The sequence below is a fragment of the Rhinatrema bivittatum genome, chromosome 6 (genome assembly GCF_901001135.1).
Source record: "Rhinatrema bivittatum chromosome 6, aRhiBiv1.1, whole genome shotgun sequence".
In the NCBI taxonomy this organism is placed as follows: Eukaryota; Metazoa; Chordata; class Amphibia; order Gymnophiona; family Rhinatrematidae; genus Rhinatrema; species Rhinatrema bivittatum.
The window spans coordinates 51399768-51424089 of NC_042620.1; the positions used below are offsets into that span (position 1 = coordinate 51399768).

Consider the following 24322-nt stretch of genomic DNA (forward strand, 5'->3'; position numbering starts at 1 on the left):
GAGAGCAGGATAAGCATTTTTAATAAATATATCTGGCTGTGGATGGCCTTATTAACAGAGACTGGGTCTGTCTAGATCTGAAGGTTGCTGCTCCCAGAGTCTTGCTCACTTTCAATAAGCTAATTGAGAAATTGTTGATCGCAGCTCTTTATGTGGATTTCCTAGTTGCTAGACTTGCATATGAGACTATTTTATTTAAGAATTTTCTATACCGACATTCATATAAAATATCACATCGGTTTACAAAGAACTTGGTAACAAAAATGCCACAAGGGTCAAAGTTACAATGAACAGGGGGGAGGGGTAACTTGGAGGGGAAATAAAATGGTTAACTAGAACATAATTTGAATAACTGGGAGGTCGGAGGTGTGACCACTGGAATCCAATGGTTTCTAAACTATGGCTTATATACAATGGATTCTATATTAGGGCAGTGTGTAATGGATATATACAATAGTTATGAAAACAGCGGTGTGACCACTGGAGATCCAGTGGTTTCTAAACTAAAGCTTATATATAGTAGATTCTATATTAAGGCATTATACAGTGGATATATACAATAATTTATGTAAGTTTAGGAAGGAGAAGGGGAATCAGGTACTTGAAATCATAGGTAGAAGAATACAGGCGGATAGCGGTAGGGATAATCGTAGGGAATGAATTGTCTTTGTGAAGGCTTGTTTAAACAGCCAGGTTTTTAGTTTTATTTATTTATTTATCTATTTATTTATTTTGAGGGTTTGGGTGCAGTGTTCCAGGCATAGATCTGGAGGCATGGAGTTCCATAACTTGGGTCCTGCTAATGAAAAGGCCCGTTCTTTGGTAGCAGTGAGGTGGAACAGTTTGGGAGATGGTGTGTGGAGGGATCCTTTGTAAGCTGCTCTGACTGGTCTGTTGGATGTGTGGTATTTTAAAGAGTCATTTAGCCAGTGAGTGTGATGGTTAAATGATAGTGGATTGTGGATGATAGTGATGCTCTTATGGATTATTCTAAAGTGGATGGGAGCCAGTGGAGGTCCTTGAGGATGGGGGTAATATGTTCTTTCTTGCGGGTGTTGGTGAGGATTCTGGCCGCAGTGTTTTGGAGCAATTGGAGGGGTTTGATAGTAGTCATAAGGAGGCCTATGAGAAGGGAGTTGCAGTAGTGGATTTTTGAGAATAGGGTGGCTTGGAGGACTGTACGGAAGACGCAGAGGTGGAGGAGGGGTTTTAATTTCTTTAGAACTTGGAGTTTAAAGAACCCATCTCTTATTGTGGCGTTAATTAATTTTTTCAGGTTCAGCTGGTTGTCTAGAATAACACCTAGGTCTTTTACTTGGTGGGTGGTTGAAACTGTTGTGTCAGGGGGGGAGAGGTGGTTTAAGTCTGGAGAGATAATGAGTAGTTCTGCTTTTTCTGGGTTGAGGATGAGGTTGAGGTTATTGAGAAGCAGGTTAATGGAGTTAAGGCAGTTGGCCCAGATCTTGAGTGATTTGGAGACAGATTTATGTATAAGAATGAGAATTTGGACATCGTCCGCATAGATGAAATGGGTAAGGCCTAGGTTAGATAGGAGTTGGCAAGGGGGAGGAGATATATGTTGAAGAGAGTCGGGGAGAGAGAGGAACCTTGCGGGACTCTAGTTATGTTTAGGGGGGGGGGGATTCCTTATTACCAATTCTTACTTTGTAATGTTATCGTTGAGGAAGGACTAAAAACTATAGATGGACAGTTCTGAAATAGAAACATAGAAATAACGGTAGAAGAAGACCAAACGGCCCAACTAGTCTGCCCAGCAAGCTTTTGCACTTTTTTTTTCCTCTAATACTTCTGTTACTCTTGGCCCTTTATAATCTTTTGGTTCTATTTCCCTTCAACCCCCGCCATTAATGTAGAGAGCAGTGTTGGAACTGCATCTAAGTGAAATATCTAGCTTCCTTTAAGCAAGCTACACCCATGTTTACCCAGACTATCAGGCTGATACAGTAAAGTGCGCTCCGGTGGAGCGCACTGTTAACCCACGTTTGGACATGTTTTCGACGCGCTAGTTTTACCCCTTATTCAGTAAGGAGTAATAGCGTGTCAAACGCACGTCCAACCCCCCCGAAACTAATAGCGCCCACAACATCCAAATGCATGTTGATGGCCCTATTAGTTATTCCTGCATGATTCAGTAAGTAAAATGTGCAGCCAAGCCACACATGTTACTTTCAGAAATTAGTACCTATGCATGGTAGGCGTTAATTTCTGCCGGTACCGGGAAAGTGCACAGTTTTTCTGTACACCCTCCGACTTAATATTATGGCGATATTAAGTCAGAGGTCCCAAAAGTTAAAAATAATTAAAAAAAAAATAAAATTAAAATTGGCCTGTGGCTCGCGGGTTGAAAACCAGACGCTCAATTTTGCAGGCGTCCAGTTTCCAAACCCGTGGCTGTCAGCGGGTTTGAGAACAGACGCCGGCAAAATTGAGCTTTGGCTGTCAAACTCGCTGACAGCCGCCGCTCCTGTCGAAAAAGAGGCGCTAGGGACGCGCCAATGTCCCTAGCGCCTCTTTTTACTGCAGGCCCTAATTTGAATATTTTTTTTTTTACTGAATTGCACGCACAGGAGAATGGCCTGGGCGTTCGCCCGCTCTCAAGCGAATTTTACTTTATCGGCCTGTATGTAATTTGGACCTTGTTTGGTTATTGTCTGTATATGGATCTACTTTACTTCATTCCCCCCTGCCATTGCAGCAGAGAGCTATGTTGGATATGCATTGAAAATGAAGTATCAGACTTATTTGGTTTGGGGTAGTAACCGCCATAACAAGCAAGCTACTCTCCGCTTATTTTGTGAATACAAATGCTTTTTTCCACATTTCCTCTTGCCGTTGTAGCTTAGAGCAATGTAGGAGTCGCATTAACCGTGTGTATGTTTATTGAATAAGGGTATTGTCTCCAGGTAGTAGCCATCATTCCTGTGAGCCACCCTCTCTTCCTTCGCATCCTCTAGACTTTATGGATCCACAGTGTTTATCCCACGCCCCTTTGAAGTCCTTCACAGTTCTGGTCTTCACTTCCTCCGGAAGGGCATTCCAGGTATCCACCACCCTCTCCATGAAGAAATACTTCCTGACATTGGTTCTGAGTCTTCCTCCTTGGAGTTTTAAATCATGACCTCTGGTTCTGCTGATTTTTTTTCCAGCGGAAAAGGTTTGTCGTTATCTTTGGATCATTAAAACTTTTCAAGTATCTGAAAGTCTGTATCATATCACCTCTGCTCCTCCTTTCCTCCAGGGTGTACATGTTTAGATTCTTCAATCTCTCCTCATAAGTCATTCGATGAAGACCCTCCACCGTTTTGGTTGCCCTTCTCTGGACCGCCTCCATCCTGTCTCTGTCCCTTCGGACATACGGTCTCCAGAACTGAGCATAATACTCCAGGTGAGGCCTCACCAAGGACCTGTATAAGGGGATAATCACTTCCCTTTTCTTACTCTATATTCCCAGCATTCTTCTGGCTTTTGCTGTCGCCTTGTCACATTGTTTCGCCGACTTCACATCGTTAGACACTATCACCCCTAGGTCTCGCTCCTGCTCCGTGCACATCATCCCTTCACCCCCCCCCATCGAATACAGTTCTTCTGAATTTCCACACCCCATGTACATGACTCTGCACTTCTTGGCATTGAATCTCAGCTGCCATATCTTTGACCACTCTTCCAGCTTCCTTAAATCCCTTCTCATTCTCTCCACTGCTTCCGGCGTGTCCACTCTTTTGCAGATCTTAGTGTCATCCACAAACAGACAAACCTTACCTTCTATCTCGTCTGCTATGTCACTCACATAGATATTGAACAGAACCGGTCCCAACACCGATCCTTGCGGCACTCCACTTAACATCGCTCTCTCCTCAGAGTAAGTTCCATTTACCATCACACATTGTCGTCTGTCTGTCAACCAGTTTGAAACACAGAAACACCAGTCTGCAACACGGAAACACTCCTAATTTCACTCTCGGACACCATCATCAAGGGATTAGATAAAGGCCAATCATTCATCCTCGCACTACTTGACATCTCATCAGTGTTTGACACGGTCAACCACAACATACTCAAGTCGCCTCTCATTGTCGTGTGTCCGTCTGTCCACCTCTCATTGTCGTTTGACAGACAGGGACAGACGACAATGAGAGGTGGACAGATGGACACACGACAATGAGAGGCGACTTACGAGTATGTTGTGGTTGACAGTGTCAAACACTGATGAGATGTCAAGTAGTGCGTGGATGAATGATTGGCCTTTATCTTATCCCTTGATGATGGTGTCCGAGAGTGAAATTAGGAGTGTTTCTGTGTTGCAGAGTTTACGGACGCCAAATTGGGAGGGGTAAAGAACCTTTTGTTTTTCTAAGAACTCAGTCAGTTGGATGTTGACTGCCCTTTCCAAGAGTTTAGCTATAAATGGGAGGTTTGAGATTGGGCGAAAGTTAGCAAGGTCTCTAGGGTCAAGGTTGGGTTTCTTTAAAAGGGATTTGAGGATCGCTTGTTTCAGTGCTTTAGGGACATGTCTGAGGGAGAGGGAACAATTAATGATTTCAGCTAGGGATTTAGCAATTAAATTCGGTACAGTCAGTAATAATTTTGTGGGAATAGGGTCGGAAGGGTGTGTGGAGGGTTTCATTTTCCTTAACAGGATTTCGATTTCAGGGGAGGAAATAGGCTCAAAGGAGTTAAAGGAGGCTTCCAAGATGCAGAGGTTGGGGATAAAGGGTGTGGGGGAAGGGGTAAACCGTAGCAGGAGCTTGGCGATTTTGTCTTGAAAAAAGACTGCAAGTTCATTGCATTTGCTTTTTGCTTCGTTTTCCGAGAATGCAGGGGAATGTGTTTTTATGAGGTCTGAAACATACAAGAAAAGGGCCTTGGCGTCGTATTGAAAGTTATGGAGTTTTTTTGTGTGTAAAAGTCTCTCTTTTTTTGTTTTGAGGATCGTGGAGCTGTAAGTGTGAAGGGCAGATTTATAGGAAGCCAGCCTGGTGGCCAAGGGATCATTACGCCATTTCTTTTCTTTAATTCTTAGATCCTGTTTAAGCTTTTTTATATCCAAGGTGTACCAAGGTTTAGACTATTATCCCTCAAGAGGGAGCAGTCTATTGTACCCTAATGCTTCTTTTTCTTTTCATTGTTCCCTTCCAAGGCATTACTCTCATCTTTTTTGTTTCTGCAACCTATCTTCCACCTCTCTCCCTTTCCCCTTTTTTTCCTCTGCTTCCCTTTCTTTGCAGACTCCTCAGCTTTTCTTGGGCCTTCTGATTCTGCTAGCCAAACAGCAATTTACAATAAACTATACCAGTATTGCTGGCAGTGTGTTGCTCATTTAGTAAGCAGAACCATGCGTCTTACAAGGGATGTTGGTTATTGGAATTCTGCAGCAGTTGGTACACTTACAGAATTGCGGTGCACTGGAGATTTCATCTATGATATTATCTTGTTGAATAGTTCATGGCTCATCTCCAAAATACTGGGAGATTCACTCGAAAGAGGGCCCCAAATATTCTGTAATAACTCTCACTAGGACGAAGCAATCTAGTGTGCAATGTACTCCTCAGTATATGGAGCTTCGAACAAGCTGCTTTGCCTCCCGCATTGAAGCGATGAGATAGGCGCCGGACAGCCATCGCAACATTTAACCTTTGTTAGCGAAATGGAGCAATGTGTCACATATTGGCAAAGAGCATAGCAGAAATTGAGTCCTTTTTCAGCAACAGGGTAATTTCAAAGGGGCTTTGCCACCACGATTGCCGGTTCTGACACCACCAGACTTCTTCCTTTTGGGTATGCTCAAAGGAAAAGTCTACCAGAACAAGCTTTGCACTGTGGAAGATTTGATGGAAAACATCCAACGTGAAATTGCTGCTACTCCTCCTGATATGCTCACAGACACGTTCAGGAACATGGAGCGCAGCGTCAAAATGTGTCTGGCGGAAAACGGTGATCACTTCCAGCATCACATGTAATGCAAAAGATTGCACATAACGTCAAGGTATGTAGTGTGTTTTTTTTTGTTCAGATTGCTTCATCCTAACGGAAGTTACAACAAAATATTTGGGGTCCCTTTCGAGTGAATCTCCCTGTAGTTCCTACTTATTAATAAAATAGCACTTCAAAAGCTTTGTCAGTCTATTTTTTATTGAGGAAGCCGTGGAGCAAACTGATTTTTGAAATGGTCAGGTAGCTTATAGGCAATCCTGGTCAGAATTGTCTAGCACTATTAGTTAAATGAACAAATACAGAGAGAGGGTACTTGCCAGGTTCTTATGGCCTGGATTGGCCACTGTTGGAAACAGGATGCTGGGCTTGATGGACCCTTGGTCTGACCCAGTATAGCATGTTATGTTCTTATGAGTTTTTTTGGACTGAATTTTGCTCTAGTGTGTAATAAAAGAATAAAATGATTGCACAGACTATAATCTGACATAATTGTTGACTGGTTATTGAGATTTGTAGTGGGCACAGACTAAGTTTTCATTAGATAAAGAAGCAGTTATATGGGATTACAATAATCTTTGTTAAAATTGGTGAAACTTTAAAAAAAAATTATAATGGCTTTTTTCTCATTTGAATTTTTTATATTTCATTTCATTAAATTAGTACTTCCCTTTTGCCCTATATTGAGTTTGTTCTGTTTAAAAGTTAAAAATATGCTGTTAGCCTAGGTGCTATGATGCAAGTTTATTTGGAAAGATGGGTAAATCTCTGGCTTCTAAATAGAAACAATAGAGACTAGACTATAGCTTATTTCAAGCTATCTCAACTACATTTTCCATTAGCATGGAACCAAGTGGCAAGTATTAGAACTAATTAATTTAAGCTTAACTTAATACAAAGTAAAAAAAAAAAAGAAAAAAAGAAAAAAAGACAAAACATTGAAATAATCGAACTTATTTCTGATCCTAACATACAGTAATAAGGATATTATCATGTTACTCTATGACTTATGTCAACTTAAGACATTAATGTTTAGGCCTTATGTTAATTCATAAAATTATGTCACCTCATTTCCCTATTGTTTATGCCTTATTTTACTCTATGACTTAGATCACTCTATGATAGCTGGATCACTTGTGTTTTCAGATTTCACCACCCAAAGACTTCATTACACAATCTGCCTTCGCTTCTTTATTTATCTGTTACATGTTATTGTATTTTTACCTCATTTAAGTAGTTAATTTCAATTCCAATTTTTACTTTATTTTTATATTGTATTTATTGTGTACACTTCAGGGAAATCTAACCAAGTTAAAAATTTAACCAGACTTAGTTCATCTTTATCTAAAACCATCCAGTTTGTCCCTAACCCAGAGAAGTTACATTATGAAGTTTCCTTGAATCGTTACTATTCATTATGTTATGTAAAGCCTTGTTTAATATGTTTCTTGTAAAGCCAGGGGCACTGTTTCCCGTCCCGCGGCATTATTGTTGTTACCTGTAAACCGGACTGATTTGTTTCCCAACAAGAATTTCGGTATATAAAAATCCTAAATAAATAAATAAATAAATATTACCAGAAACATAATAACTCTGTAGTTCTCCAAGACAAGTGCTCGTGGGTGGTGGAATTTAAATAATTTAACAAAGCAAACTGAGAAAGCAGTATCTTCAAATTAACACAAAGTATCGTATCAAGAGTCTAGAGTAATGGATCTGCTTGTCCTCTCTGGTAAGTGCTTATGGGAGGTGGGACATGATCAATTAGCAAGCAATTAAAGATCTGGTCTGAGTCAAGTCTTAGCTTTCTTTCTGAAAGAGACATGTGGCATTTTCAAACTGAAACCTGCCTCCAGGAACACCTCTGCATAGAGGGTGAGCAGTCTTCAAAAAGCCCAGTTCTGCAAGTAAAACAGTTTTACCCACAGAAATGACTTTGAAAAATTACCGTAAAACAGGCCGATACAGTAAAAGTTGCGGGAGAGTGGGTGAGCGCCCAGGCCACTCTCCTGTGCGCGCGATTCAGTAAAAAAAATATTCAATTTAGGGCTGGCGGTAAAAAGAGGTGCTAGGGACACTAGCGCATCCCTAGCGCCTCTTTCTTGACAGGAGCGGCGGCTGTCAGCGAGTTTGACAGCCGACGCTCAATTTTGCCGGCGTCGGTTCTCAAACCCGCTGACCGCCACGGGTTCGGAAACCGGACGCCAGCAAAATTGAGCGTGCGGTTTTCAAGCCGCGGGCCAATTTTATTATTTTTATTTTTTTTAACTTTTGGGACCTCCGACTTAATATCGCCATGATATTAAGTCGGATGGTGTGCAGAAAAGCAGTTTTTACTGCTTTTCTGTGCACTTTCCCAGTGCTGGCAGAAATTAATGCCTACCTTTGTGTAGGCGCTAATTTCTGAAAGTAAAATGTGCGGCTTGGCTGCACATTTTACTTACTGAATCGCACAGGAATAGCTAATAGGGCCATCAACATGCATTTGCATGTTGCGTGCGCTATTAATTTCGGTGGGGTTGGACGCACTATTACCCCTTACTGAATAAGGGGTAAAGCTAGCGCGTCAAACACGCGTCCAAACGCGTGTTAACAGTGCACTCCACTGGAGCGCACTGTACTGTATTGGCCTGAAAGATGGGTAAGTCTGCAGTTACTTCCCACAAATTTTCAACACAGACTCCAAGTACAAAGTCACGCCTGTTGCTGACAAGGTGTAATTTATACATGTGGATTAATGCTCATACTTACTCAAATCAAAAGTATATGTGTAAATCCAAACTCTGTCCCAGAGCACTTTTTTTTTTCTTTGAAAGGATAAAATTACACACAATTTTTCTAACTAGCCAGCAAATTGTCTGAGCCATTTATCCACATAACAGTTTTTTATGCAAGTAAATGTTTTTGAAGATTACCCCTTATATGTTTGCATGTATCACACGTGTGGGGGGATGTATTAATATTCAAGGCTGTGAGATGGCTCTCAAAATATTTCGGTCAAAAGACAAAATTATAAAATTATTCCTCTTCCTTGAAATGTTGCAGACTCTTGCCCTACACCCCTTCTTCATGAACTCCACTCCTATTTATGCCCTTCTCTTCCACCACCAGCTCCATGCTTTCTAACCTGCTAAACCCTGTGGTTGGAATAGTCTCTCTGAATTGATGCATCATGCATCCTGTCTTACCTTATTCAGATCCAGTCTTAAAAACCCACCTTTTTGAGTCTCGTAAATATTAATCCTTGATTTCCTAGCGTGTAGCAGATGGACTCAGGACCAATGGGTATAGTGTACTCCTGATAGCAGTTGGAGACAGATCAGATTTCAATCTGACATCAGCTCTAGTACATATACTCCTGCAGGAAGTGCAGCTCTTCAGTATTTTCCATCTCCATAGCAGTTCGGGACTCTATGCACGCTAGCATAGCGTTAGAGTAATTTAGCAAAGAAAACCAAAACAAGAAGAAATCTTACCTCTACAGACGAGCCCCACTCTCCTGCGGTGACACCTAATGGGTCCCTCCCCCAGTTGAGAATTCCCGAGGTGATTTCCGCGATCCCTCGGAGGTAAGCCTTGGTCCGGCAACCGACCCTCGGCGGGGACCTAGCCCCTGACATCGGGTGAGGCTGAGAGGCAGTGGGTGCAACTTCAAGCGAGGCGGTGAAGATATTTTCCCTCTCCCCCCGCAGCCGGAGACCGCCCGGAACGAGACCGAGAAACGCCGAGAGGAGGTAAGGTAGAAATCTATTTAAAAGTCTCCGGTCTCCGAAGCTCGAGGATTCGCACAGGTCACCAGCCGAGACCAGTGCCACCGGGTTGATCTGCCCTAGCAGGGCTAGACCCTGGTCAGATCCGAGGGTCCTCCCACGTGGAGACCCTCCAAGGTGGTTGCCATATTGCCCGCGTGGTTGCTGTCACCATTTTGATCTGTTAGCCGGTGTGCTGTTTGAGAAGCGTGCACGCACTTGGGTGCGTGACGTTGTGTGCACAAATACCTTGTGCACCCAAGTACCGTGCGCACAAGCGAAGCGCATAGCCACTGTGCCGGGCGCATAACTTAGATCTGTGCGCACAACAGTGCGCGCATCTCCCTGAGCACGTACCAATCCTACGCTCACAACTTTGACGCACCGGAGCACATAACTAAGCCACCCGGGCCCTGTATTTTACGCGCACAAGCCATGGCACCACCGAAAAGAAGCTCAAGGCTCAGGGCCTTTGCGCAGCATACCACATTACAGCTGCACAGCACGAGGAGGCCACGGCCCTGTGTATACAGTGCGAGGAGGTCCTGGGGGATCCAGCCCATGGCATCCCCAGCCAGTACCGGGTCAGCTTCTCGAACAGCACACCGGACCTAGCGTCTCCCAGCGGGACCCTCCCTAAAACGGGGCTCCCCAGGGACACAGCGCCTTTTAATTTAGACCCAGCATCTAATGGAATTCTTCAAAGGCCTGCAAACCTTCGTCCACATGCAACTAGGGCCTCCATTAATACAGCCACAACATCCGCCAGAGGACCTCAAGATCTCGGGACTCTCTATGCCTAGGGAAGCGATTCCAATGCCCAGAAGCCCCACCTTTGGGGACATGGACAACTCAGATGAAGAATTAGAACCCCTGGAGGAAGGGGAACTCCTTCCGCGGACAGAGCCCCACCAAACCATAAGGCGCTTCTTCACCAAGGACGAGCTTCCAGACCTGGTCACCCACAGCTTGAAAGAGCTTGCTATCCTGGGCACAAGTGTCTTGGGGGGAACCTAAGATGAATCCCCTACTAGAGGGACTCCATCAGACCTCCCGTCATTTCCCACTATTTCAAGCCATCCAGTAGCTAATTGACATCGTTCCATGCTCAGTCAAAATTCCTGCAATTTTGGAATTCCTGCAGAACGGACTACAGAAGGGATTGTCTCTCAACTCCATCAAGGTACAGGTGGCCGCATTGTCATGCTGCGGAACCAAGAGCGAGAGCGGCAGCCTAGCCTCTCACCCAGATGTCTCCCGCTTTCTGAAAAGAGTCAAGCAGATCCGACCACCCCTAAAGTGGCCGGTGCCTCTTTGGAACCTCAACCTGGTCCTAGATTTCCTAGCAGGAGCCTCCTTCAGACCTCTTCACAGCCTGTCTCTCCGACTATTAACATTGAAGACAGCCTTCCTGGTGGCAGTCTGTTCGGCCCGTCGTATCTCAGAGCTACAACACTGTCCTGCCGGGAGCTGTTCCTCGGACTTACCCCGGGAACCATCTAGTTACGTAGTGTCCCGTCCTTCCTCCCCAAAGTGGTTTCTCACTTCCATCTCAACCAAACCATCTCGCTACCATTGCCAGATGAGCATAAGAATTCGGAAACGTCTCGCAGCCTATGCCACCTCAACGTAGGCAGACTCCTAGTCCGATACCTGGAAAGGTAGGAATCCGTACGAAAGATGAACCACCTATTCGTCCTTCACAGCGGGAAGAAGCAAGGGGAAGCGGCCTCACGAGCAACCATAGCCCGCTAGATCAAAGAAGTCATCAAGGCAGCCTAAGTAGAAGCAGACAAGTCGAGGCCCATTCCACTAGAGCCCAGGCAGTGTCCTGGGTGGAAACCAAGATGCTGTCACCTGCCGAGATCTGTCGGGCGGCGACATGGTCCTCCATCCACACCTCCAGGTTTTACCGCCTGGATTTTCAGGCTCCAGAGGACACAGCATTTGCAAGGACAGTACTAACTGGGCCACGGGCAGCCTCCCACCCGGTTCGAGAGTAGCTTTTATACATCTCATTGGTCCTGAGTCCATCTGCTACACGCTAGGAAATGGAGAAATTACTTACCTGATAATTTCGTTTTCCTTAGTGTAGACAAATAGGCTCAGCATCCCACCCACGGCTGCCGTTATTCATGGAATTCTCGAGCGACATCCCCAGGAGCAAGTGATTCATGGGTAAGCCATGCTTTCCTCCAACTAGGACACCCATCCTACCGGGTATTGACATTTCTCGGTTGAGGGCACTGGCGGTCTCCAGCTATAACCAATTCAACCAGTTCAAATTAATCAAGTTAACCAAGTTATAAAAGTTATTCAAATTATTCAGTCATGCATATATCCACAATTGCTTTTCGAGGAGAATACTGAAGAGCTGCACTTCCTGCAGGGGTATATGTACTAGGGCTGACGTCAAATTGAAATCTGATCCATCTCCAACTGCTATCAGGAGTACACTATACCCATTGGTCTTGAGTCCATCTGTCTACACCAAGGAAAATGAAATTATCAGGTAAGTAATTTCTCCATTATCCTGTTTACAGCCTTATTCATTTTAACATTTTCTAAATAAATGAAATTCCCAAAGTCTGTTTTGCCTTGTATGATTGTTTTGATAAGATTGGAAGCTCTATGGAGGAGGGATGATCTTGTGTGTTTTTGTACAGTGCTGTATACATCGAGTAGTGCTGTAGAAGTGATCAGTAGTGGCAGGATCAGGTAATTTAGTGAAAAGTCTCTGGGTAACTGTGATTGAAAGCTTATGGTGCTAGAATCTCAGCAGTATTTCCATCTGAGCAGGAAGAAAAAGGGGAAAGGATAAACTACTGGGCCAAAAAAAAGAAGCTGAAAAAGTTTCATAGTTTTTATGCACCAAGTTTGAAACTGATCCAGTATAATCATTTGTTTGATACACAGTGTAAAGCACTGAAATTTTTATTATCTCAACATTTCTGTAACAATTACAAGCCAAATGCTTAATATTTTCCGTTTCATTGAAATAGCAATCTTCCCTTAGGGATAAAATATATTTAAATTTTATAGTTTTATGTAAAACAGCCTGGCTGTTTTCCATATTAAGAGTGGATAAGGCAGCACTACTGCTGTGGGGATAGTTTGCATGTAAAAATAAGAAGAAAAGTGAAATCTTTATTTAGAATTAGTAAAATAGAGATTTCACTTTTCTTGATTTTTATTTAATTTCTGATGAAAAAAAGATTTAAATTTGCTAAAAGTTCCTCTTACTATGGCCTAAAGAACCTTTTGAAAGAAGGGGTTTGGCTTTCATAAAAAGTACATATTTTATTACTGAAAGGGTGTAAAATTTACAAAATAAAATTTCGCCAGTAAAGAAAGGAGACTCAGGAATTAGATAAATCATGGAGGATTAACATAGTAAACTGACAGGATGGCAAGTTAATATTGTGAGGTAGTACTATTGATTTTCTTTTTCCTTTTTATACCAGGAGACCATGCAAATTCATTTGGTACAGTCCTTTGAAAAAGAAGAAAAACCTTCAAAAGATGAAACTGAAAAAGAAAAAATCACTGATAAATTGCCCAGAAAAATGCTTTCAAGAGGTTTGCATCCTGATAGTTTTAAAATGTTGTATTTGTTTGTGCTGAAATCCAGGCCCAGTAGCCTAGTTTAGGGCTTGATATTTACCATGGTTAATCTTGAGATTCATACTGATAGCCAAAATAATTTTTCTGTGTACGAAACCATGGATTGCAGCTTTATTAGCTGTTTGTAGTTCTATAATTGGTAATGTTCCCTTTCTGAGGGGTCATCTATTTAAATATTTTGACATTTGTTTTTATTGGCTTTAGAATTCTGTAAAACATAATCAAATTTTAGTTTGAACCCAAAATCTAGTAATTTCTTTTGATACTAATGCTGCCAGCCTGGCAATAAAGCCACAGTGATAGCCTTATTTGGATTCTGGACCTGACATCCTTTCTAAACCTTTAGAATTTTTAGGTACTGTTTGACACTATTTTGGTCATGCATTTCAATGATGTGTAGCAGATCATTTCTGGCAAAGTGTGTCAGGTTGCATAGCCTCTGAGGCTGCAGAGGTCTTATGAATTGTTCATCTTTTTCCTGTTTGATCTACAGGGATGCAAATGCCTTCTGCCACCTATTTTCATAGATTCACTTGGGCACTTCATTTTATACATTTTTTTAATAAATATTTTTGGTGTTAGCTTTTCACATATTAAAAATGATCATTGGATGCAACACATCTTAAACATAGGAATAAAATAAGTCAGGTAAACAATTTTTGTATTTATTGACTGTTTACTGCTGTTTCTTTTAGATTCCAGCCAAGAATATACAGATTCAACTGGCATAGACTTGCATGAATTTTTAGTGAACACGTTAAAAAACAATCCCAGGTAAAATATATACTACATGTGTGTTGTGTATATACTGTGTAGTGTGTGTATGTATGTGTATCTGTCTGTCTATATATATTTAGGTAGATAGATAGATATATATAGAGAGAGAGAGAGATAAAGAATATGCGAAAGTATCTTCATCACAATCTCATTTCCAATGTTCAATATACAAAAAATCTTTTATTACAAAATTCACTAAAGTAATAACATATATCAAAGTATATTAAAATTGCGATAGCACTCTCGCATATACATATTTTGATTTGTTGAATACCCACATATTGAAGCCAGAATTCATATTAAGATACATAGATATATATAAATCCATCCAGCACCTACCAATTTGATAATCACAATAAAAATTGTATTTAAGAAAAATGCACCCTATATCAAAACCTTATTACTAAGAAAAAATTATTTAAACCCACATTTGATATCTATTTATTAATATTTAAAAAGTATAACACTTTAGACAAACCACCCAGCATATAATACATGGTTTTGTAAAACCATCATACAACCTCCATTCATACCATACACCCTATAAATACAAAAAATACAACATTAATACTGATAAAAACATTCCAAATGATGTTTAGCAAAATGCAATGCAACACTTAAATACCACTGACTAGGTTATAAAATTATATGTATTATATGCTGGGTGGCTTTTCTAATACGTGTTATACATATGAATTATTAATTAATTGATATCAAATATGGGTTTAAATACTTTTTTCTTAGTAATAAAGTTTTAATATAGGATGCATTTTTCTGATTTATAGAGAGAATAAGAGAGAGATATGACGTAGCAGAATTAATTTGGCACTAATCCAAGTAAATATATTAAGTGGCATTTTAAAACCCCATTTTAATTTCTATTTATCAATTATAGTAATATTTATGGATTTATAGTGCTACCAATGAATGCTCCATTGGCCAAGATATTCCGATTCGATGAGCCTTATAATTCTTTTTTGTTCTATTGTTTTTCTAAGATATTAATATGAATGTATTGACCCTAAGAAATATACTGTAAATTTGAGCATTGGGATAGTTACCTGCTTAAAATCGTAGAATAGTAAAAAGAAATAGTCAAAGAACTGAGAGGCAGCAGAATGCCTTTTTGGTTGGTGAAGTCAACAACTTCTGCCCTCAATTCTACCTCCACTCCCACTACCAGGTTTTTTTTTAATTTACACTTAGTAATTCTTTCTTACACACATTCTTTGCATAAATCAAGGAGTATAATTAATTCCCAGACTAACCAATAAAATGCTTGATATCAGTCAGTGGCAAAGGAGAAAATGAATAAACATTACTAATAAGTATTAGTACTAAACAACTGTTCTGTACTTTATATCTAGAGAGAGATCAAGAAAGTGTGACCTAAAGATAAAGAAACTGGCCTAATTCTTTTTAATTCACTTGCCTGATTAAAAAGAAACAGAAACATGATGGCAGAAAGTCTCTATGGCCTATCTGGTGCTCATCTAAACATCTGCTTAGTTCAACAATCTCTATCATTTCCTTAGAGATCCATCGTGTATGTTCCGTGCTGTCCTTGTCTTCACTACCTCCACCGGGATCCATTCTATGCATTCACCACCCTCTCTGAAAGAAATGCTTAGGTAGATTAATTCTCAGTCTACCCCCTTACCAAGAACTTCCCAGCTCACTTCATTATGCTGCCTGTATATATTTACACCATATAAGCTTCAAAAAGAAGCTATATGGTATAATGCATGTATCAAGATTACTAGCAGTAAATTTGAGAGAGAGCCATCATACCCAAGCTCATTCTTAACATGATACGGCAAACTTCTTTTCAAATTTTCTCTTAGCCTGTCTTATCAATGTCTTACAGTTAACTTGCCAATGCTTATGCTTTATCCTATTTTCTTCTGTGGGATCCTTCTTCCAATTTTTGAATGAAGATTTTTTGATTAAAATAGCCTCTTTCACCTCACCTTTTAACCATGCCGGTAATCGTTTTGCCTTCCTTCCACTTTTCTTAATGTGTGGAATACATCTGGACTGTGCTTCTAGGATAGTATTTTTTTTAACAATGTCCATGCCTCTTGCACACTTCTTACCTTTGTAGCTGCTCCTTTCAGTTTTTTTCTAACTATATTTCTCATTTTTTCAAAGTTTCCCTTTTTGAAAGTTTAGCAATAGAGCCGTGGATTTTCTTACTGTTCCCCCTTCTAGTCATTAATTCAAATTTGATCATATTATGATCACTATTGCCAAGCGGCCCCACCACCGTTACTTCTCTCACTAAATCCTGTGCTCCACTGAGAATTAATCCAAAATTGCTCCCTTTCTAGTTTGTTCCTGAACCAATTGCTCCATAAAACACTCATTTATTCCATCCAGGAATTTATCTCTCTAGTATGTCCTGATGTTACATTTTCCCAGTCAATATTGGGGTAATTGAAATCTCCCATTATTACTGCACTACCAATTTGGTTAGCTTCCCTAATTTCTCTTAGCATTTCACTGTCAGTCTCACCATCTTGGTCAGATGGACGGTAGTATACTCCTATCACTATACTCTTCCCCAACACAAGGGATTTCTACCCATAAAAATTTGATTGTGCATTTAGTTTCATGCAGGATCTTTATCCTTTTGGACTCTATGCTATCGTGGACATAAAGTGCCACCCTGCAACCAAGATGCTCCTCTGTCATTGCGATATAATTTGTACCCCAGTATAGCCCTATCCCATTGGTTATCCTCTTTCCATCATGCCTCTGAGATCCCAATTAAGTCTGTCATTCACTGCTATACATTGTAATTATCCCATCTTACTTCTTAGACTTCGGCATTCTCATGCAAACATTTCAAAGTGTGTGTTTTGTTTATACTTTCATTCTGCTTTTTAATTGACAGAGATAAATTGGAATCTTTTAACTCAGGTGAGTTTTTAATTATAGGCACTTGGACTACTTTTCTAATTATTGGAACCTCACTGTCGGGATGCCCTAATTCTAATGCATCATTAGTATCCTTTGAAGATGCCTCCCTCCGAACCATGCGCTGCTGAGCAACTTTTGGCTTTCCCCTTAGAGCAGCTTTTAAACTAGAACAATCTCCTTTTTAAAGGTTAGTGCCAGCAGCCTGGTTCCACCCTGGTTAAGGTGGAGCCCATCCCTTCAGAATAGACTCCCCCCTTCCCCAAAAGGTTCCCCAGCTCCTTACAAAACTGAATCCCTCTTCCTTGCACCTTCGTCTCATCCACGCCTTGAGGCTCTGGTGCTCTACCTACCTCTGGTAACCTGCGCAAAACTGATTCCTTTCATCCACCAGCAAGGTGATCCTCACCTCTGTGCTCCCACTGGATTGTGGGGTCAATCAAGCCCAGCACCTTGCCCTCCAACAGTGGCCAAACCAGGTCACAAGCATCCGACAGGGCACCAGGTAATGCTGTTAATGCCTAGGGATAAGTAGTTGCTTTTCCCAAGTCTGTCTGGCTATGGACTTCTCCAAACCTTTTTAAAACCCATCAATGCTAGCTGCCTTTACCAAATCTTCTGGCAATGAATTTAAGAGCTTTATTGTGCATTGACTGAAAGAATCTCCTCAAATCTGTTACAAATGTGCCACTCAGCAACTTCATGGAGTGTTCCCCAGTTTTTGTATCCTTTGAAAGAGTAAACAAGCAAGTCTCATCTAGCTGTTCTGTTCCCCTCACTATCCCACAGACCCACTACCACATCCTCCCTCAACTGCCTCCTCTCCAAGCTGTACTCAAATCTCCCCAACCTTCCCCCCCCCCCCCCCCAATTTAGTTTGCTCTTCTGAGATGTGGCAACTAGAACTGTACACAGTACTCTTGGTGTAGTCTTGTCATGGAGAGATCTGTGTTGTTCTCCATTCCTTTTCTAATAATTCCTAACATTGTTTACTTTTTTGATCATCTCCAACACTGAACTTAGGATTTCACAGTATTGTCTACGTTTTTGCCGAGATCCTTTTCCTGTGTGTAAACTGCTATGGCTATGGCAGCTGAGATTCAATGCCAAGAAGTGCAGAGTCATGCATATGGGGTGTGGAAATCCAAAAGAAATGTATTCGATGGGGGTGGAGGGCTGATGTACACGGAGCAGGAGAGAGAGACCTTGGGGTGATTGTGTCTAACAATCTGAAGTCGGCAAAACAATGTGACAAGGCGATAGCTAAAGCCAGAAGAATGCTGGGCTGCAAAGAGAGAGGAATATCGAGTAAGAAAAGGGAAGTGATTATCCTCTTGTACAGGTCCTTGGTGAAGCCTCACCTGGAGTACTATACTCAGTTCTGGAGACCGTATCTCCAAAGGGACAGAGATGGGATGGAGGCGGTCCAGAGAAGGGTGACCAAAAAAGGTGTATGGTCCTCATCGAATGCCTTATGAGGAGATATTGAAGAATCTAAATATGTATACCCTGGAGAAAAGGAGGAGCAGGGGTGATATGATACAGACCTTCAGATACTTGAAAGGTTTTAATGATCCAAAGTCAACAACAAACCTTCCATTACAAAAAAATCAGCAGAACCAGAGGTCACGATTTAAAACTCCAGGGAGAAATACTCAGAACCAATGTCAGGAAGTATTTCTTCACAGAGAGGGTGGTGGATGCCTGGAATGCCCTTCCGGAGGAAGTGGTGAAGACTAAAACCGTAAAGGATTTCAAAGGGGTGTGGGATAAACACTGTGGATCCATAAAGTCACGAGGATGTGAATGAAGAGAAGAGGCATGGGGGTGGCTTGCGGGAATGATGGCTACTTCCTGGTGATTAATACCCTTACTCAATAAACAAACACAAGGTTAATGCGACTCCAACATTGCTCTGTTTCAACCGCAAGAGGAAATGTGGGACAAAGGATTTGCATTCACAAATAAGCATGGGAGTTGCTTGCTTGTTGCAGCGGTTACTACCCCGAACCAATACTTCACTTTGAATACATATACAGTACAGCTCACTGTTTCAACGGCAAGGGGGGAATGAAGAAAAGAGGATGTATGTTAAGACAACCAACAAGGACTAAATTGCACAGGCTGGGTAAACAAATAAGCGTGGGAGTAACTTGCTTATGGCGGCAGTTACTACCCTTAACCAATTAGACTCGATACTTCACTTTTATGCAGCTCCAGCACTGCCCTCTACATCAGTGGCAGGGGTGGAAGGAAAATTAGAATCAAAAAGTTACAAATAAGGGCCCTGACCTCAGCGGTCAGAGAAATAGATAAGTATGAGAAAAATAACTGTGAAAGCTTGCTGGGCAGACTGGTTGGGGCCGTATAGTCTTCTTCTGCCGTCACTTCTATGTTTCTATGTTAATATGGAACCTAATATCGTGCAACTACAGAGTGGGTTACTTTTCCTATGTGCATCACTTTGCATTTGTCCACATTAAATTTCAACTTGCCATTTCATGCCCAGCCTCTGTTTCACAAGGTCTTCCTGCAATTTCTCACAATCAGTTTGTGGTTTCACTACACGGAAGAATTTTTTTTGTCATCTGCAAATTTAATCACCTCGCTCATTGTTCCCTTTTCCAGATTATTTATAAATGTATTAAAAAGCACAGTCTTGGTCTCTGAAGATGATGTTCCACTCCCACTACCTGACGCTTGGACCTAGTGGTAGCAGTCTTCTGCCTCTCCTTTATAGAATACTGGTTTTCCTCCATCAAGGTGTCCTTTCCACTCCTGACCAGAGGGGTACTCCATCAGAATCCTCAAAAGGTGGTTAGAGTCCTTGCCACTTTCTTGCAGTTGAATCCAGCTAATTGAAGCATGTTTACCAAGATTAGTCCCCTCCAAGGCGACCAAGGACCCCCCTCATCAGTGGCCCACATCATCATTGGTGACCTGGATCAAAGTCCCTTCTCCCCTCAAATCAGAGGAAGCTTCGACAGGAATACTCTTTGATCTTTACCTGAACTGTTGGAGCATTTGTCTCCCCCTGAGGACCTTTCTTATTCTAGATTCCTAGGTAAGTTGGGAATGGCGCTAGGACTTTACATCCTTAAGGTTAAGGATCCTTGCACTGAAGTCTTTAGCCTTCTTAAGATAATGAGCCTTAGCTCAAAAGGAACATCATCAATGTAACTGTGTTGTTAGGATGTGACACCTCATATTTTGTGTGGAGCCTCTCAATACTTTTCAGAGGGTGCTCTCGTTAAGTCGTTTTTCAAGCGTTAACCATGATATGTGGACTCGGTTATACGCTGTATGGACTCATTGATTTTATAATCACTGGTGTCAGCAATCCCTGATCTTAAAGCAATGGATTTGCGAACATGAAACAGAAAAAAAATTTTTTAAAGAATTTTTTAAGGTTAATTATGCGATGGAAAGCGTTCACTTATCGTATTCTGCTGAGCGTGCATGGGTGACAGCTTTTTTTCACAAACACCGGTTTAAACCCGACACGTCCGTGTTTCGTGGACTTCTTCAGGGGTTTTTTACTTTCTCAACGGTGTATAGTTGAAAGCTTGTCCCATCTTATAGACGCTTCGTGCGCGATCACAGCTTGAAAAAGCAGCCTGCTTTTTCAAGCTGTGATCGCGCACGAAGCGTCTATAAGATGGGACAAGCTTTCAACTATACACCGTTGAGAAAGTAAAAAACCCCTGAAGAAGTCCACGAAACACGGACGTGTCGGGTTTAAACCGGTGTTTGTGAAAAAAAGCTGTCACCCATGCACGCTCAGCAGAATACGATAAGTGAACGCTTTCCATCGCATAATTAACCTTAAAAAATTCTTTAAAAAAAATTTTTCTGTTTCATGTTCGCAAATCCATTGCTTTAAGATCAGGGATTGCTGACACCAGTGATTATAAAATCAATGAGTCCATACAGCGTATAACCGAGTCCACATATCATGGTTAACGCTTGAAAAACGACTTAACGAGAGCACCCTCTGAAAAGTATTGAGAGGCTCCACACAAAATATGAGGTGTCACATCCTAACAACACAGTTACATTGATGATGTTCCTTTTGAGCTAAGTGTCAATATATACATCATTCCTTATACAGTTCATCTTTAATTAATCTTCTTAAGATAATGTACACCCTGGTGGAGCCAGCAGCCATTTTGACACATTGTATCCTGTAAGAATTATAGACCGAAATGTGGGAAAATTCACTTTCCTGCACCCCAGTATCCATGAAATTAGACCTAATGCAATAAAGTTCAGAAGACATTGGGTTTTGCGGTAATACTGCTGACTCACAAATCATTCATGGTGGAGTGTGCATTAAAATGAGAGAGAAAACAAGAACATTCTCAAACATTCCACCAGGAAAAATACTTTAGATTGCTGGACAGTTTTGTAAAAAAAAAAAAAAAAAAAAAGTGATCCAGAGTTCGATGCTTAAGGCACACATTTCTGCAAACCAGTTTTGCATAGTGCAATACTTACATGATTGCATTCAGAAACTGAAGCCGCTCCTTAGCCCTGCGGATGGTAACTGCATGCCCTCAGCTGCTCGTGGACATGGAACAATCATTTATTATTTATTTGTTATTTATTTATTTATTATTTTTTAATGTACCGACATTCGATCTGAGATCATATCTGTTTACATTCAGGTACTGTAGGTATTTCCCTATCCCCAGAGGGCTTACAATCTAAGTTTGTACCTGAGGCAATGGGGAGGGTAAAGTGACTTGCCCAAGGTCAGTTTACGAAGCACGGGACACAACAGGCCATCAGCCTCCATTGGAGGTTGGCTTGGTTGAGGGCCAGCACTTTGCACATAAATATCCAAAGTAAACTAGTGGATGTTCCCTGCCTGGGACATCACCTATTCAGAGACAAACTCAGAGAAACAGGAGCAACATATAGCAATTCAGTCACTATCAACATCTTGGAACAACAGTCAACCTTGAGGCAGCCCTATTTCGCTTTTAGCAGTCATACTTTCAGAGTTACTCCTTCCACCATTTCCACAGCAGCAACATGAAAGGTGCCAACCAAAAACAACAAAGCCGATCCAGTCAAAGCTTGGACTAAGTTTTTGACCAGTCTTCAAACACAGAACTCATCCAATAATGGAGAGAATTTGTCTCTGGCTGGAGGAATGGCTCAAGATCACCAAAGATTACTAGGTGTTTAAGATTATGGAATCTGATTACCGCTTGCATTTCTCCCGACTTCCCCATTATTCAGCCTTCAATCCAGATCAATCACGCTACTCACCTCAGCATAGAGTTGGAGTTGGTCCTCATATAACAGGCAATAGAGCCTGTTCTGCTCAATCAGCATGACCAGGAGTTCTGCTCCCACAATTTTTTTCATACCCAAGAAATCTGGGGGATTGAGACCCATTCTGGATTTAAGAAGTCTGAATAAGAATCTGCTGCAGGAGAAATTTAAGATGACCTCCCTCCACATGATTTTCTACATTTTATACAGGCGGATGAGTGGATGTGTGCCCTGCATCTGAAAGATATCTTTGCCTGGATGGCTATCCATTCCTCCCATTGAATATCTTTGCTTTATGGTGGACTTCTCCCACCACCAGTACTGAGGACTCCCCTTTGGTCAATCAGTGGCACAAAGGGTCTTTACCAAATGCCTAGCTGTAATAGCAGCACATCTGTTGTCAGCACATCTGCGTTTTCCCTACCTAGATGACAGAAAGGCTGGTAACAGCAACTTTCCAGGTAACAGTGTTGATCTTCATGGAGAAAACAATTCAACTTCTGTAATCCCTAGGATTCCTAGCAAATTTAGAGAAATCAACTCTTTCTGTCTTAGAAAATCAAATTGATTGGGGCATAAATAGACTGTACAGGAGAGTGTTTTTTCTGACAAATTGAGCGAACCTTCTCAGATACTTGGCTTGTTTGCCGAATCTGGGTCAGACAATAGCCAGGGAATTGCTAGTTGTTTTGGGCCACATGGTGGTTGAGGTTCATGTAGTATCACTAACCTACCTCCATATGAGAATCCTGCAAAAGGACCTCTGCTATTTAGCTAAACTAAAACTATAAAATCGACTGAGGGGCTCAAGAAGCAACACCTGTGTAGGAACTCCCACACATGCTCAGTAGAACAAAAGCTCTATGAGCTGAGAGTGAGGTCTATTCGGTTTCATCAAATGACGTTCCCCATGTATTGTTAGTAATGCATCCTGCTATCTACAGAGGACACAGTTTACGGTAAGCAAACTTGCTTTACTCCTGATTTAACAAGGAGTTTCAGAACACAACTTAGCACTCCTCCATGCAAATTCCATCAAGGCATTAGCTGCTGTTCCAGTGCAGAGAGGTGTGTAGGCTTAAGTCACATTTTCTTAACACACTAAATTTAATTCCTGGTCAGAGGTGGCATAAATTTACCTCTTTGGGGGCTATCCTGGAGTTCGTGGTGCAAGGAACCTAAACTCTGAATTTTTACACAAAACGTTTCCTGTGTAGTGAACATAAGTTATGTAAACTAATTCATATACACAGTAACAAAGTACTGATGGCAGAAAAGAACCAAATGGTCCAACCAATCTTTCCAGCAAGCTTCTTAATGGTAGTATCTGCCACATTGTGCAGGTTATCTCCATGTTTCTTTTAAGGATAGCAACTGCCACTCTGTGCACTTATCCCCAAGCCTTATGATAAGGGTAGTAATATTAATAATCCAAACCAAGCAACTGTCAAAACCATAAAAAATGACTTCTCGCAACATTTTTACTGGGTGAGAAGCCTTCTTGAAAATTCAGACAATGCTGCTTAATGTACTTGACTTTTGGACTATGCTTTTTCCCTTATGTCTGCATATTAGTACCCCAGGTGGTAAAAATCTTGGGCCCTCATAGGTTGTCTGAAACCAAATTCCCCCTCCCTCATCATCAAAGGAGAGAGCGATGCTGCAGTGCCATCAAAAGTATCAAGGCTTATTAGTTAAGAGATAGTATCACCATATCTATGCTTAAGGTAGTAACTGCCACTGAGCAGGTTACCCCCATGCTCCCTTTTCTTCCTTTCTGTCCTCTATCCTTTAGGGATTCACAGTATATATCCCATGCACCTTCAAATTATTTGACTGTTGTGGTCTTCACCTCCTCCTCCGGAAGGGCATTCCAGGCATCCACCACCCTCGCCGTGAGGAAATATTTCTTGATCTTTCTGATTTGTTTGCTCATTTTTGGGTTAGCACTCTTAGTACCTTTTGTTAAAACTCCTGATGCATAAGCATATTGTTAATTACTGCATTGAGCATTAGCTTTT

General features: G+C 41.5%; 1 protein-coding gene across 11 annotated transcripts in view; it reads left to right on the forward strand.

Moving 5' to 3' along the window:
• R3HDM1 (R3H domain containing 1) overlaps nt 1-24322 on the forward strand; it is a 476151-nt gene that overhangs the window by 159563 nt on the left and 292266 nt on the right. For all 11 annotated transcript variants that reach the window (XM_029605380.1, XM_029605381.1, XM_029605379.1 and 8 more), the window contains 2 exons: nt 13163-13277; nt 14018-14096. In XM_029605380.1, coding sequence (XP_029461240.1) covers nt 13163-13277; nt 14018-14096 — 194 coding nt within the window. The remainder of the gene's footprint in view (nt 1-13162; nt 13278-14017; nt 14097-24322) is intronic.